This window comes from Anas acuta, chromosome 1 (genome assembly GCF_963932015.1).
Source record: "Anas acuta chromosome 1, bAnaAcu1.1, whole genome shotgun sequence".
In the NCBI taxonomy this organism is placed as follows: Eukaryota; Metazoa; Chordata; class Aves; order Anseriformes; family Anatidae; genus Anas; species Anas acuta.
The window spans coordinates 138829829-138845091 of NC_088979.1; the positions used below are offsets into that span (position 1 = coordinate 138829829).

Consider the following 15263-nt stretch of genomic DNA (forward strand, 5'->3'; position numbering starts at 1 on the left):
TGGGACACAGAAAATTAAGCAGACTGCGAATCCTAGTCCCAGGTCAAAGAGTGACTGCTTTGATACTGAACAAGTGCAAAAACTCCTACTCTCTTCAAAAATAAAAAGTTTCAGTACTCAGTCAGATTTAAAGCAAAACACTGATAACTTGATCATCCTGAAATTTCCCGTCAAACGTCTGAAGTGTGGTTGGAGTTAATCACACTTGAATATGCACTCACTGTTTCAAGAAGTCCTGGGCTGCCTGCAGGACAGTCGAGGCTGCCAAAAACAAACCATGTAACTACTCGGTTCCTTCTAGCTCAGTGCAGGAGAAGCACTGGACACTGGTTCTTGGACCTGTGCAGAACACCAGTAGTAGCTGGCACAGCAGATGGAGCTGCTCTGTAGTGTCAGTAGTGTCTGCTGTAGTGTCAGAAAGCTTTTAGGATAAATCCTTATCACAGAAAACCACGCAGGCATATATATTCAACTGTGAGCTAAGACCACCACCAAAGGGTTGCAAGCGATTCTTCCTCTGTCTGTTAAAAAGAGTGGAAAATAATCAAGAGCTCTCAAACCAAATGGTCAATACTGTGTAGTATCTTGAATATGGCATTAACACTATCCATATTAAATGAAGTCTAAGTCTTAACCAGGAAAACAAAACCAAAAAAAAACACAAAACCAAACACACACACACACACAGAGAAAGCAAACCAAAACAAAAACAAAATAAAACCACACACAAAGGAAGCCAACTTACATGTATAATATTTAGGGTCAGATGATCACTGATGCAGCGTGTAATATCTCCGCTGATTTAGCAGTTAAAAATACGTGACAAGAATATTTCTACTTTGTACCCATTTATTTAATGTATCTTACTGTTTTTATTAACTTTAAATCTGCTTTTATTTTATGAATTCATAGAATTTAGATTAAAAAACAAAACAAAACAGATTTGATAGGAAAGAAAAAATAATTTCATAGCTCTGGTTTTAATTCTGCTGTTGGAGAAGACAACAACAGAATTAAAATCAATTTTAATTTTTTTTTTGGTAAGTTTTCCTGTATTTCCAACTATTAAGTAAAAGCATTCTATTGATATTTAGCAGCTATTAAGTACACCAGAGAAAATATGCGTCTCGCTTCATTTCTTTCAAGCAAGCACCTTTACCAATTAATGTTAGCTATAATCTGCCCCAGATTATCTATGTGGTCTTCCCTCTTTGGTCTAATACATTTGTTCTAAAGTCACACAATAAAGGGAATAATCCGTATCTTCTACACAGAACATGAAAATGTTAAAGGAAGAAAAAAAACAGCTTCAATTTTTATGAAACAGCTCTTCTCCAAAACTGGTAATAAAGGCACTTTTTTTTTTCTTTTTAATTCATTTTATTTGTTGTTTTCAACTAGTCAGTCACATTGACTGATGTTAAGGGTAGAAACTGAGATAAGAAGGGAAGATGTTTCAATTTCTGTTAGACCAAAGATCAAGGTAATCATGTTAGGAAACTGGAAAATGAGCTGGAATCCCTTCTGTCTTGCACATTAATGGCAGGTTTGTTAACAAAATGACAAGCGCAAGGCTATCAGCACAACACGACTCTATCAGTTCTGCTCTCAGCCACATATGTGCAACTCCAGGCTCCAGTGATTCACATGAAACTGAAAACAGGATTTGGCTTCAAGAGTCTGAGCTGCTGCTGACAATGTAAGAAAGAAATTGTGCAAATAGACTTTGAGGTCCCAAATCAGCTTACAAATCTAGAAAATAGTAAATCCAACTATAGTATTTCAGAACAACATGTGCAATCCTTTTCAAGCCTCTGGATCAGGTAGTGTATTTTTTCTGTGTAGTTTATAGAGTATACAGCACAGAAGGTGTCCCCAGTTCCTGAACAAAGCCTCTGAACTCATGATTGAATAGTTATTAGCAAGGATTGAAAGGCAACCTTCAGAAAGGGGTTATATCTATCTATTTCATGGATGCAGCCATGCTAAAACTTCTTAGTGTATACTTCCTTTGTTCCTTTTTTTGTATGAAACTTTGATTGACACAGAGCAAATATAAACCGTTATCAATGGTTAGCAAGAATTTGGAAGCCACTGACACCACTGACACTTGTGGTATGTCCAGTTGTTTGCTAAAAACTGTGGAACTAGAAGTAACACTGGGGCAACTCCGACAGTTTTGAAAGTACAGCAACTCCAACATATGTACACATATGTTGGAGTTGAAATTACTGAAAGAAACATACCAGTTTCTTTCAGTAATTTGTTGGTCAACTTCATCACACTTTACATACAGCCTACACATCCTGTGGTTAAAGACACTATCTAAATTCTGATTTTTTAATCTTAATTCATACTTTGTCAAGTAATACAAGACAATGGTTGAGAAAACTATTGTAAAATATTATTGCTCTAAAAGCTAATAGCTTGTAAAAGGTATGTACATATAAGCTCATAAACTTAAATCTCATTTATGGTTATTTTCCAACCTAAACTAGCTGCCCAATAAAGCCGTTGTCATGTTCAGCACCATTAAAAACCTCTTAACAACTACCTCATAAAGAACAGACCTAAAAAATATGTCCTGAATTTCATAAAGAGCCCCAATAATAAGAAGAACTGCTTTAAAAAAGTTGATATAATTGAATGTACACTAAAATATTTAATAGCCACACAAGCTTTTGAAACAAATCACAAAGCAACACTATTCTATCATGGCTGCCAATTATGGCACAGATTAGAACAGCACGTAGAAATATACGAACAGTAAGATAAAGCACTCTACCAGTTGAATATTCTTGTCAATAGTACCTGATGTTCCAAAGAATGACAACATGAGAAAATAACCATAACAGTATACTAACTAGTGTTTTAAGTATAAGCAAACAATTTGCCATAACTGCAAGGCAGCTAGAGTTTACAAAGTACCTTGAATCCAGTCATAGCTACAGCACTAGACATTCTTTTTCAATTTTACACATTAAACGGATCCAGCCTAGAGCCTGCATTTGCAATTGACTGTATGCACTAACTTTATGACCTCTGCTCTGTGTTACTTGCACTTAACAGCAGTTAGTACCTCAAAGTCTGAAGCATGGTGACCACAGTTTCGTCAGAAATTTCTGTAAAACAAGTGCTGGCAGACTTTATCAGACACAAGTTCAAGTTGATGTTCAAGTCCAGTTTTCTGGTCTTTTTTCAGTCTTGCTCAAAGATCATTGACTGTGGTCATTTTGTACCTCCTCTGTAAGTGTCCCCACTGGAGGGCATCTCCTGGAGCAGAAACATGCTTGGAACTGCGAGTATGGACCACTACAAGATATAGGCACAGCACAGGAAGATGTACATACAACCTTCCTGCTAGCTGACACAGAATTTGAACCATTGTTATGTCTTGCTTAAAACTGCTCAGTCACCTAGTCTCCACCTTCCAGAAGTTTCTGAGGCTGTACCTGAACTTAAAATAAATGCTCTAAAAGAAACAAATGACTGAAAACGCCTGTCCTCAAGAAGCCAAACATTTGTAAAGCTACATGTATTTATGGGCAAAGGGATAGAGATGATAGATATGAAAGAGGTCAACATGTTAGAGTGAGTGGAAACCAGGATATCAGTCTTAAAGACACAGATGCAGTAACTTGCTTTTTTGTTCAATTCTAACTGCTAACTGAAAGAAGACCAAAATCAGAAAATATCTGTTACCATGATGACTGCATTTCCTTAACCAAACCCATGTACCACGTGTCCTTTATGGAGTCTTCCAATCACGCAGGCTATTACAGTACTGCATTATACAACTAAACGGAAAATTCATTCCAAGACAATGATGTGTTTACCTTCACACTGAGATTAGTTGTAGAAGCATTGTCAGCACTTAAGGCAAACCATTCACAGTACATTAAGGATGCAATTAGAGAAAAAACCATCTTCTGCATTATTGTTCTAACTAATTAGTTGTAGTCTACAGAACAGGAACATCAAAATAATATGAACAGTCAATATGTACCCTCAACTTTCAGGGAAAACCACTAAAATACATATTTTTGGTCAAATATTGAAATATGTATATTTAACAAGATATTTAGTCTCAGCCCTTTGGGGAGGGGAGGGTAACAAAACAGTTCAAAGACTGTAGCATTCACTTTTTTTCCATTTCACTTGCTTTTTTTTTTTGATTCCTACATGCAAAATCCTCAAAGGCATAGCAGAAATGGACCTGAATTTTCAAAACATGAGGTCATTCTGAATGCCCAACCTGACAAAACTTGTAACAACATTATTTTCAAAAATTCTGACCATTTGTCGTAACACTGGTTTTGTACAGCTCAGTGCCCTGGATTATCAGCCACTCTTTGGGGAGGGACCAAGTTATTCAAACACTGATGTAGAAACTGGGGGAAGAGACAAAGAAAGAGCTCACACACACGCGCGCGCGCATTCAAGTTTAGGTTTCTTGCCTGAGGAGACTTACTTTCCCACTGGCCACTCAGCACCAGGCTCCTGCTAATGACGATGTCGATCTCTCTGGCACCGTATTGCACAGCTAGCTTTATTTCAGCCAGTTTGGTTTCTAGAGGAGTTTGTCCTGATGGAAACCCAGCAGCCACTAGCAAGGAGGCAGGAGGAAGAAAGTTTGTTTCATAAATTCAACATAAAATTTGCACTAAAGAATGCAACAAAGAATTTGAAAGCTTTTCTTTTTTAAAAATTAAATGTCTATCACAACTCAAAAATCTAAAGGCAGCTCATGTTACTGTCTCCATACACAATAAGCATTATCTTCCTCCAAGGAACTGATGTCCAGCAAGATACTACAACCACTTCTTGCAAAAAGGTCTCTTTCACATGCCTTAAATTTTTCCAAAATGTCCTACACAAGTAAAATATCTATGGCCTCCAGCAGAATTGAACAAACAAGGAGAGAACTCATACATGAAGCAACACATCTTTTTAAAATTCTCTCCAATTCTTCTAAGAAGCGTTTCAGGTTAACTCCCAGTAATACATTTAACAGCTAAATCACAATATGGTAAAAACTTTTTAATGTGGCCTACTTAGGATTTCCTTTATGATGTTTAAGTACAAAAGCTAAAGTCAATTTGGAAATGCAAGAAACAACGGCTGTCAGAGATTCTCTCTGACACAAATAGATATAGTATTTATTTTTCCCTACACAATGAAAAAACGAAAAGAAAGCACAGAAAACATGGATCTTAGCATAAAACACCTGATCTAACTTCAAAGTTAACCCCTGCTTTGAGCAGGAGGCTAACTAGATGACACCCAGAGCTCCTTTCCTACATGCGTAATTCTGTGATCCTATTTCTTGCTTATTGTAGATTCAGGACTTGTCTCTCATGTGGTGACTGGAGAAGAACTGGTGCTATTAGATTTATGAGTACAAGTCCTGAACCTGCAGGCTGCTCAGCAAGCAATAACCCTTGCCTTTTCACACAGCTTCACTGAATTCAGCTTGTATTATTACACTTAAAAGCAAAAAAAAAAAGTAATAATGATGGGGGAAACAAAACAAATCACAGAACCCAAAACTTGCATTAGAACTCCCAAAATGATTACTGTAGTTCTATTATTATTAGCAGTTACTTATTGTCTACTGATTCTTTGTCCAGCACACTATCTCAATTTCTTTTGTTCAGGTGAGGGGAACAGTGTCGGCGAACAAGCTGCCCTGAGAAGCTGTGGATGCCCCATCCCTGGAAGTTCCAAGGTTGGATAGGGCTTTGAGCAACCTGGTCTAGTGGAAGGTGTCTCTCCCCATGACAGGGGGGTTGGAACCAGATGATCTTTAAGGTTCCTTCCAACCCAAACCATTCTGTGATTCTATGATTCTGTATCTTAAGGGACTTTCTGACAAACTTCCAGCAAAACAGACTTGGCATTCCTGATATGCTTGAAGTTGAAGCAAAACAAAAGATAACAACTACCAGAAGCAAATCCTTCTCTCCGTTCCTTTCCTTCCACCTAACTTCCACCTTACTCTCTGAAGGAAAAGCAAATAGAAACTTCCAGATTTTTCTACATATTTTATAGCATAGAAAGATTTAATTTTCAATTTTAAAATAAAACTTACCTGAAGCTACTGGTATGTTGCAACCAGCAGCCTTTAAGGAATTAACAGCATCAGCAACCCTTGCAGGATATACACAAACTGCTGCAACGGTAATACCTGCAAGAGACACAGTTCACTTCTTCATATGTGCATTTCCACCTTCTCTAGTGCAATCCATATAACAAGCACTTGTGTATTGTTTGCACCTCCTACTTTTGTATTTTCATGAGGACCTTAAACATCTACACTAGGGATATCTGTTTTATTGTTCATGCAGTTCAGGTGATTCTGCATACCGTTACCACATTCATGTTTCTTCACCTGACCTTGGGAATAAGTTTGCATTAGCAGGAGTTCAAGCTACAAGATTTTTATTGACAGGTTCACTGTTTAATGCCATACAGTAAAGACATTCTCAGTCAATAGGATACTGTGAGAGAAACTGTTGCCAAGCTCCATTCTTACCTGTTGAGCCAGACTGAGCCCAGCAGCAACCGAGCAGTCTTTAAGTTAATGCAGTTCTACTGCATTTTTAGTTAAAATGCTATTCTTTCAAAGTCTTACATAATTGGTCTCATATTAAATTTTTCAGCCATCTGAAGAGTCCATAAATCTAGAAAGACTATCTTTGATATTTCACATATACGGCTAGAAACCAGACATCTGATCTCCCATTATGGTTTTATACCATATGACTCTAATTGGTGGACAAAGGCCCACATAAAACAACTGAAATATTTCAATAGTAGAAGCATGCCATGCATGTCACCAAGTTTGTTCTTTTTGCTAGATCATCATAAGGCCAACATAGCTGGACAAAAGTCAAACAGCATTTGCTGACACACCAGCGATTGTATCTGGAAAAATTCAGAGGCACTGCTCAGATTTAAAGTGGTTTTCTATTGAGTCTTCATTTGCTCTGAATTTGTATTGGGTTCAATCTTGGGTGTAACATTTGAACTTCAGACAGAGCCTGCTTGAGTAATGTCAGTGAAAGCTTTACCACTAGTTTGTAAGGGCTGTCTTCTTTCCTTTCAACTGTTGACTTAGCTGGGAACTTTGTGTGTGTATACATGGTACACACACAACCACATACATATCATGTATACATGATACACACACAACCATATACACTCACTAAAGGACTGATTCCTTAAAGCAGACTGGGCTGCAAAGATGTCTCCTATCATAATTACTCAAACAAGCAGGTAACAGATAATACTTTCTGAAGGAGAAATAACATGCTTACAAGAGTGGAATGCATCTTTTCCAACAGGCAGAGTAGCAGACTTGCAAACTTGGTAGTTACACAGAGCAACATCATCTAAGCGTGAAATCCAAAGTCACATGAACATCCTCCCTTCTCCAGTTTAGAAAGGACATCAGCAGATTAATGGAATACTCAATTAGTTACACCTTAATGCACTGTTATTAAAACACATACACTGAAGTTACACCACTTACAGCTTCAAAATCAAATTTGCTCATTATGTACCATAACTTAAAGTGTTTCCCTGACTCCATGCTTTACTGAAAATTGAAAAAAATATCAAGGAAATAGACAGTTTTTCTACAAACAGAACAAAAATGGCCATACCTTTATCATGCATATCCATGGCTTTCAGCAGATCCTCTCTGATGGGATGCTTAGCTTTGAAACACATTCTGTGAACATTTGAAGGAGTATCGTCACCTGAGAGAGTGGTAAGGTCTATACATGTGACAGCTTTCAGCAGCCAAGCAGCCTGCAAAGAGAGTGAAGGAAGGAATACAGTATCTCAGTTTATGCTTCCAAAGCCAAACTGACTTAAAGGATCCAGGAATCCAAAGCCTAGCACTCACTCTAAGAATCAGGAAACGTATGGCATATAATATGGAGGATGTGCAAAGAATGGTTTATGACAGACAGGGATGGCAGAAATTTTCACATCTTAAGCAATATCTAATAGTACAGAAAGGATTTGGAATCAGAAGTCAGCTTTTTTGGTGTAAAAGCTAACTACCTAACAGGACTCTAAGAATCATACAACATTTTTAACTGGACAAAAAACATTTAGTTTCAAATCTAATTCTCTAAAACAAGGATAAAACCATCACCTATGTGAACAACCTTACTGTTTCAGTATGTTTCATGCTATGCAGTATGCCTGTATCTTTAAAGCTGGTATGCATGGTAAATTATACATGTGCTTAAGAAGCAGCACAGGTTTGCAAACACAAATAACCAGATCAGTGTACATGTCAGCAATTTGTACACTTGCACATTTTTATGTCTGTTCTGCTGTGAGAGTGAAACATGGAAGCAATGGGAGGTAAGAACCCATGTTTCTTAAAACAGGATCTATACACCAGATGTTTCCACTTTCTGTTATGTGAATCTGAGATAAAATATATATAAATTGTAATTATTTGGAGAAAAACAAAAAACAAACAAACAAAAAAAAACAAACAAAAACAAAAAAACAAAAAACACCACAGCATAAGAGCTAAATTACAGGGCTAAGGCAGCGTTCAGTTGAAAATGCAACAGAACATTAAAAGACCTATTGATCAGAGCACTGAACAAAAGCAAAACCAAAAAATTTTCAAGCTTTGTTGTTGAACAAAAATTGAACTTGAAACATTGTTTTGAAGTATTTGTTAAAGGTCTTCCAGTAAATTCTCATTTACAGTAATGGCTTCACTAAAAGTAGACATCTTTTGGTTGGCACTTGTTCAACAAGGGGAGAGGTTGCAGTAGCAAAATCTATACAGCAATATCACAGGCAATGCCTCACCGACCATTCTGCTGTATGACGTGATTTGTCAATATCTGCAGCAAAACTTCTTGCTTCTGCATGGAGGTATTACTCCGCAAATCTTAAGAGGCAGGCCAGCCTACAGACCTGTGCCACTTTGCTAATGGGAGTCTCCTTTCTAAACTTGTAGTAAGTACTACACCAAAAGCTTCTTTAGGGTTAGTAGAATGAGTAATGAGCTGTTACTGGCCTCTGTTAGTCTAAGCCTGACTGCTTGCTTCTAAGTGATTTCTACTTTCCCCCTATAACACTTTAGAAATGTTTTTCACTTTAAATGGTTTAATTTATCTCTTCCTTGGATGCTTTTATCCTTCATTCAAAGGATTTTTTGTCTCATCTATCATGACATAAATCATAAAGTCATCAAGACAGGTGTAGCACAGGAGTTCCATGAACTGGTACAAACTTCATTTTTTTAAAGGGATTTTTAAAACATGTATCTTAAAATGATGTATCTTGGCTAATCTGAAGATAGCCAAGGTTACAGAATACCTTCTGGATCTTCTCACTGACAGTATAATGTCCAAACTCAGAAACACTGAATTGCTAAGTTTAGTATCAAGTAGGAAACTCAGGAAATGCTGAGCTAATCTCCAATCTTTAGCAGCTTATGTCCATCGTTTTATTTACTCATAACATTCAAAGCACAGACTTCCAGGTTCATCTAGCAGGCAGGAAGTTACTCTCCAGCAACTTATAGTAGGATCTTACGCAGTTCCCTCAAATTGTCACCGAACCATGGTCTACAAGATTTGTGCTCATCCTGAAGGTAGCTTTGGCCAACCCAGAATGGCTGCCTGACACACTAAGCTCAGAATGTCAACTATTTTGAGGATTTTCTTGAAAAAATAGGTATAATTAAGTGAATCTTGCTTTGTTCTAATGAGTGGCATTATCAATATTTCTCCTTGTTTGTTCTGCTTGCAGCACAGTTGTTTGGTGAACCTGGAATCAGCTTGTCCTTTGGACAGTAGTTACAGCCCCACAGCTGAGAGCTCACTGGGACCTCTGGGTCTACTCCATGGCATTTCTCAGCCTCTGCCTTTGGCTGAACACTGCCAAAGTGCTTATGGCACTCCTGCATCCAACTCTGCCTGCCAGAGCTGTCACTGAGGCGGCAGAAGCCAGCACGTGGCCATGCCTTACTTGCTCTGCTTGGCAGCATTTGCTTACCTTGCTGAACTGACAGCTTTGCATTTTGATTCTCATCTACAAATTGAAGAAGCCAAAACGTGCACCAGGGCAGTATCTGTCATTTCTGCCAGCAGGGCAGCAGAGGCTGACGGTAACTGCCAAGCCCCTCTAAACGTGTGTTCAATGAATACGAGACAGCCTTGTACAAAAGTTAATTTGCACCACTGGCTTTACAAGTCGCTTACGTGCATGAATGTATTTTATAGTAAGATGGACAATAACTGATTGTTTACCGTATCTTAGCAGTTGAGAAGTCAGCCCCCATAATGTACGTGGCCTCTTTTCTTCTTTTTCTCCCTGCCTTACACCCCCCCCACTTTCCAAGTCCCATAGCCAGTTAGGATTTTTGAGTTTTAGGCAAGCAGTATTTAAGCAAAGAAATCACACATGTTGGGCGTGTTTAAGTAAACAACAATCATCCAGGTAGGTCAAACTTGACAGGGACCATGACCATATCTTACAGCTTTAAAATTAAAAAATAAGAAGGCTGTGTGCAAAGAAGTCTGTCTGAGAAACAGAATAAATGTGGTGGGATAGTAATATACAATTTAATCCACTCATGAATAAAGATGACTGAAATTCATTTGCGGTTTTGCCACTCATGAGTTATAAGGTTTTTAACTTGTTTGGATAAACGCGTCACCTTATTCCATCCCATCATCATCAAATACAAATTATTAAAATAAGACACGGACAAGCACATCTTTTAAGTTTACATGCATCTTGAGCAAAATTCAATATTGCAGCCTAGAGAGGGAGAGTGACTGCTTTAAAAATACAGGAACAGAATGCATAAAAAGAGCACTTACTTGCCAATTACCTTTCACAGTTCTCCATTTCTGAATTTGTTCTGCATGCCTCACAACTGCAGGTTGGTTCACATATACTTTTGAGATCCAGCCAAGTTCTGGGGTGGGAGGAAAAAGAAAAAAAAGTCTCTCATCTATTTCTGTGTTATTTAATGTACCGCGTGGGAATTTGGATGAAAGGTGTAGCTTTGTTTGGGTCCTCTGAAGACCATGTTGTGCTTTCATATCATTTAAAGGGCTTGCACACTTCTCACTGTCCAAAACATCATACTACTAACTTCAGTCAGGGGATCTGTGAACTGGATGTTTCACACAGCATGTTTTCTTTGCTGTTAAAACTTAATTAACTTAAAGCTGGTGAGAGATGCTATGTTTCCAGTCCTGAACTGTGAAGTTTATTACACATGTAGTAGACAAAAACACACCAAACAGCCTTCTCCCATTGCTTGCTAATTTACTTCTTGATTCCAGAGTACGGTAACATTTATTCAATCCTTTGCTTGTTTGCCTGCAACCAGGATCCAATGGCATTGTGTGTGTGCGTACCTTTGATTATAGGATCTCTATCCCACATGGCACCAAAAACTCTGTACAGACCTCTGTGTAATAATGCATTTAGGTTGTTTTTGTCTAGAGCTACTTTCACTGAATTTGCTATTAGGAGCTGGCTAGCTGCAAGTCTCCAAATGTAGTGAATTCCTGGGCAGCACATCTATCTGCCTGGAAGCTGCTGAGATGTATGCCTGCCTCAGAAGTGCTCACCTTGCCAAGCACCCCAGGGGAGTTGTTTCCCCATCTTCCATCTGTGAATTTCTTCAGATGCCCGCTGCAGACAGTCTGGCTCACAATTTCAATGAGTTTCAGAATCCATAAACAATAACCAAGTCACAGAAAAGTGGATGCTCAACATTTACATAATAATGAAACTGTCCAAAACCAGAAGCACTAAAAAATGGTTACCTCTTAATGAAGGGTAAGTGATAATGGAGAATTGATAGTTCAGGGCCTTGCATCTTGAAATTTCTGCTTAGTATGATAAACTAGAGGTGCAAATTTGAATGTTAATAAACAAACTCAAATCCTCCTGCTCATAGAAGGATACAGGTAAAGGAAAATAGAACATCTTTAAAATCTCCCGTATTCCAAAACATAATTAATTCTTCTAAATATTATTCATATAACAAAACTATGAATATACTCTGAAGACAATATTAATGATCATCAACCACTAACCATCAATAAATCAACCCCATCAATGGCAATCATTGATTACCATCATCAGTTAAGGACTATATATGGACACCTGCTCAGATATTAAGAGATAATAATTCTGGGTAATCGATTAATTATTAATCAATCAATTAATTTATTAAGTGCTTCTCATCTGTGGGAGTATTCTTTCTTGCTGTATTAAGCTTGCATTAAAAAAAAAAAAAAAAAAAAGCAGTTAGTCAAAATCATTAATTTCATACAGAAATCTTGTCCTGAGTTTTTTCTTCCTATTTTTTAGTTTTAGTAACATAGAAAAGTGCAGGACTAATACACCAGCCAAAATACGTGTAAATACAAGCTTGTTTTCCTAATGGGACTTACAGAAAACACTGGAGAAACCAATTTACGGTAGAGATGACTCAGTTGAAATGTAGGACAAAGACATGAAAAAATTGGACTAAGCCTTGTTCTATAAGTCACCTCGCGACTGCTTTTCTATTACCACCTATAAGTAATAATATAAGCCGTACCTGCAGGCAGGGTCAAAATGTTGACCAGAGGAAGTAAACATAAGAAGGAATTTTATGATTTCTAGTATCAGAGTCATTGTATGGTGAAAAAGGAGGAGCTAGCGAAGTTACAAACCTCTGTAACAACAAACCCTCATTAACTCTCTCCGTTTGAAAAGCCACAGGCTAATTCATTGTCTCAAATGCAAGCAGCTCATCTGGCACGTAAAATGCAGCCGAGAAGAGCTATAGCTACAGTACTTACGGCTAGATCATTCCTTCTTTTTGAATGTCAATAAACGTAAACCACAAACACGGACAGCTGAAATATAAGCTACATCTTCTGCAGTTGCTTTAAGGTCAAGTCTCCTGGGTGATCAGCAGAGAACATAAAACTCTTCCCATGGGGCCACCATAGGCGATACTCGCCAAAGCCCATTGGAAAATATAAATGAATACATAGACAAATAAAGGAAACACAAACTCTGTGTAGTGATTCTCCTACTGTGTGCCAAGTGTTCAGGTGAAATCATTTAACCATATTCCAATTTGTCACGGTAACTTTCGAACTCTACTGAGCATACGTGATCTTTCAGCTCCTTTGGAAAATATGGTAAAGTCAAACAAGCCAGTTTACATGAGGAACTCAGCTTCTAACTCTCTAATAAGGATCCAGAAGCTTCAGTTAATCTACTCTAACCCATTCTTTCTACCTTACAGAAGACAGCCAAGAAATCAGACTTACTCTAAAAGCTACCTTATACACAAGAGTTTGAAAGAATACGAAGACAGCATCCACTTTGTTAAATATGGAAAATTTTCAACCTCTTGGTTACTGGAGCATAAACCTGAATTTAAGTGATAGAACAGCAGTTGCCTCCATGGGGAGGTTAACACTTTGTTACTTATTATTTGGAGAGGATTTAATCTAATATATCTTGTGCTGGACTACTATTATATCTGGCCCTACCTGACCTTTGGGCATAGCTTCTCAGAAGGTCTGAGAAATCTGTGCAAGAAATGGAGCCCTGCACGTTAGATTAGGTTAAAGGAAATAATCAAGGGTAATGCTCTTTGGGCAGTGGTGGGAGAAGTAATGTTTAAGAAATTCACAATCAATGTGAAAAAAGAGGTGGAAGAATAGTGGAAGTGAAATAAGCCACTAATTTGTTAACTCATATTCACCCATTGCTGCTTTTAAAGGAGTGGGTACCTGAAAGATGATATGCTTATTCTTATGGTCCATTAAAAAAACAAAACAAAACAAACAAACAAACAAAACCTCTGTTCAGAACCAAAAAGCCCCATATGTAAAATTTAGTTTTACCTGATCTCCTCAGAGTGGGAAATCACATGAGAAAGTCACCATATGCCAGCTCATCAGCAATACGCACACTTGGTTCTTTGCAGTACAATGAAAGACACTGGCTTAAACATTTCGGTCTCACCATGCAATACATTTTACCTTCTGTTTTTAATATCTCGAGACCAGTCATGAAGGTAGCTGACGCACGGTAACCCAATCTAATTTTTGTGTCTGAGATTTTCGTTTCCTTGAAAGACCACAGAATTTGGACGCCTGAGTCTTTTTTGAATGTGGGACATTAAACTGTGCACAGCTTAAAAAAAATAAAAAGCTTAAAAAAAGAATATCGGAACTCCATGCAAAACATTAGGCAACTTACAAAGAGAAATAAAAACGCTGTAATAAAAAGAATGCAAGGCAAAGAAGGACAAAGGTGCTGGTAATATGCAGCAGCAGATGGAGACTCCTATCTGACACAGATCTTTTATTCAAGCCCACTTCTCCATTAATTAAAGCAGCGGGCAACTGAAAACAAGTATGTCTCAGTGTAATTGTCTCTAAATAGACTTTCAAAGTTTGCTGTGTGAGACCTCGCTAGATTTTTAAATATAAGTGTCTCTATTCAGAAAAATCACTTACAATGCCAGCTTTTTTTTTTTTCAATTAAAAAAAAAATCAGAATAAAACCATTATTTGAAATAGAACTGACCGCCTTTGGATTCTGCCCCTCCTCCACTCCCCCAAGCTTTATGATTTAGTATCTGGCTAAGAAAAACTATATTTAATTAGGCTCATTAACCTTGCAGTGTGAACACGTCTTTTTTTTTTTTTTTTTAAATAAGTCATCTGCTAGTCATCTGCACAGTCATGTGGCTTCAGGGATAAAAGTAATTAAAGCAGTTACACTATAGCTAATTAGCCAATATTCTGTAATCACTCTTCAAGTTTACTTTTTCCTCTGAAGACATTTGAAAAAATCATATTCAACATCTTAACAGGAAATTCATCTCCTCCCTTTGAAGAACATGACTCCAAAAATACCAAGCATTTCCTCAGAAAACAATAAATAAAACCACTTCATTAGTATAATTACATAAATATCTAAGATATCTAACATATTCCTCATGAAAAAAAAAAAAAAGACTAAGCTTTTCAGAAGCTTTGTAAAATGTGTAGCTGTTACCCTTCAGATGGCGAAACAGAAAGCTAAAGAATGCCTGAGGCTGTAGTTTCACAAGCATTTCAAAGCAGCGCTGTCCCCAAAAGAAGCTGCCCCCCCAACTGTTTATTTCCTTTTCTGTGCCAGAAACAGCATGTGTGCTCCTGCTCTTACTATGAACACATGATAAAATGGGTAAGGAAAGT

At 37.6% G+C, this 15263-nt stretch overlaps 1 protein-coding gene across 3 annotated transcripts in view; it reads right to left on the reverse strand.

Annotated features, from left to right (window-relative positions):
- The window catches only part of DERA (deoxyribose-phosphate aldolase), a 52129-nt gene that overhangs the window by 31497 nt on the left and 5369 nt on the right, over positions 1 to 15263 (reverse strand). For all 3 annotated transcript variants that reach the window (XM_068659816.1, XM_068659823.1, XM_068659832.1), the window contains exons 2-5: positions 10872 to 10969; positions 7668 to 7815; positions 6092 to 6187; positions 4472 to 4606 (exon numbers count right to left, since the gene is read on the reverse strand). In XM_068659816.1, the coding sequence (XP_068515917.1) occupies positions 4472 to 4606; positions 6092 to 6187; positions 7668 to 7815; positions 10872 to 10969 (477 nt within the window). The remainder of the gene's footprint in view (positions 1 to 4471; positions 4607 to 6091; positions 6188 to 7667; positions 7816 to 10871; positions 10970 to 15263) is intronic.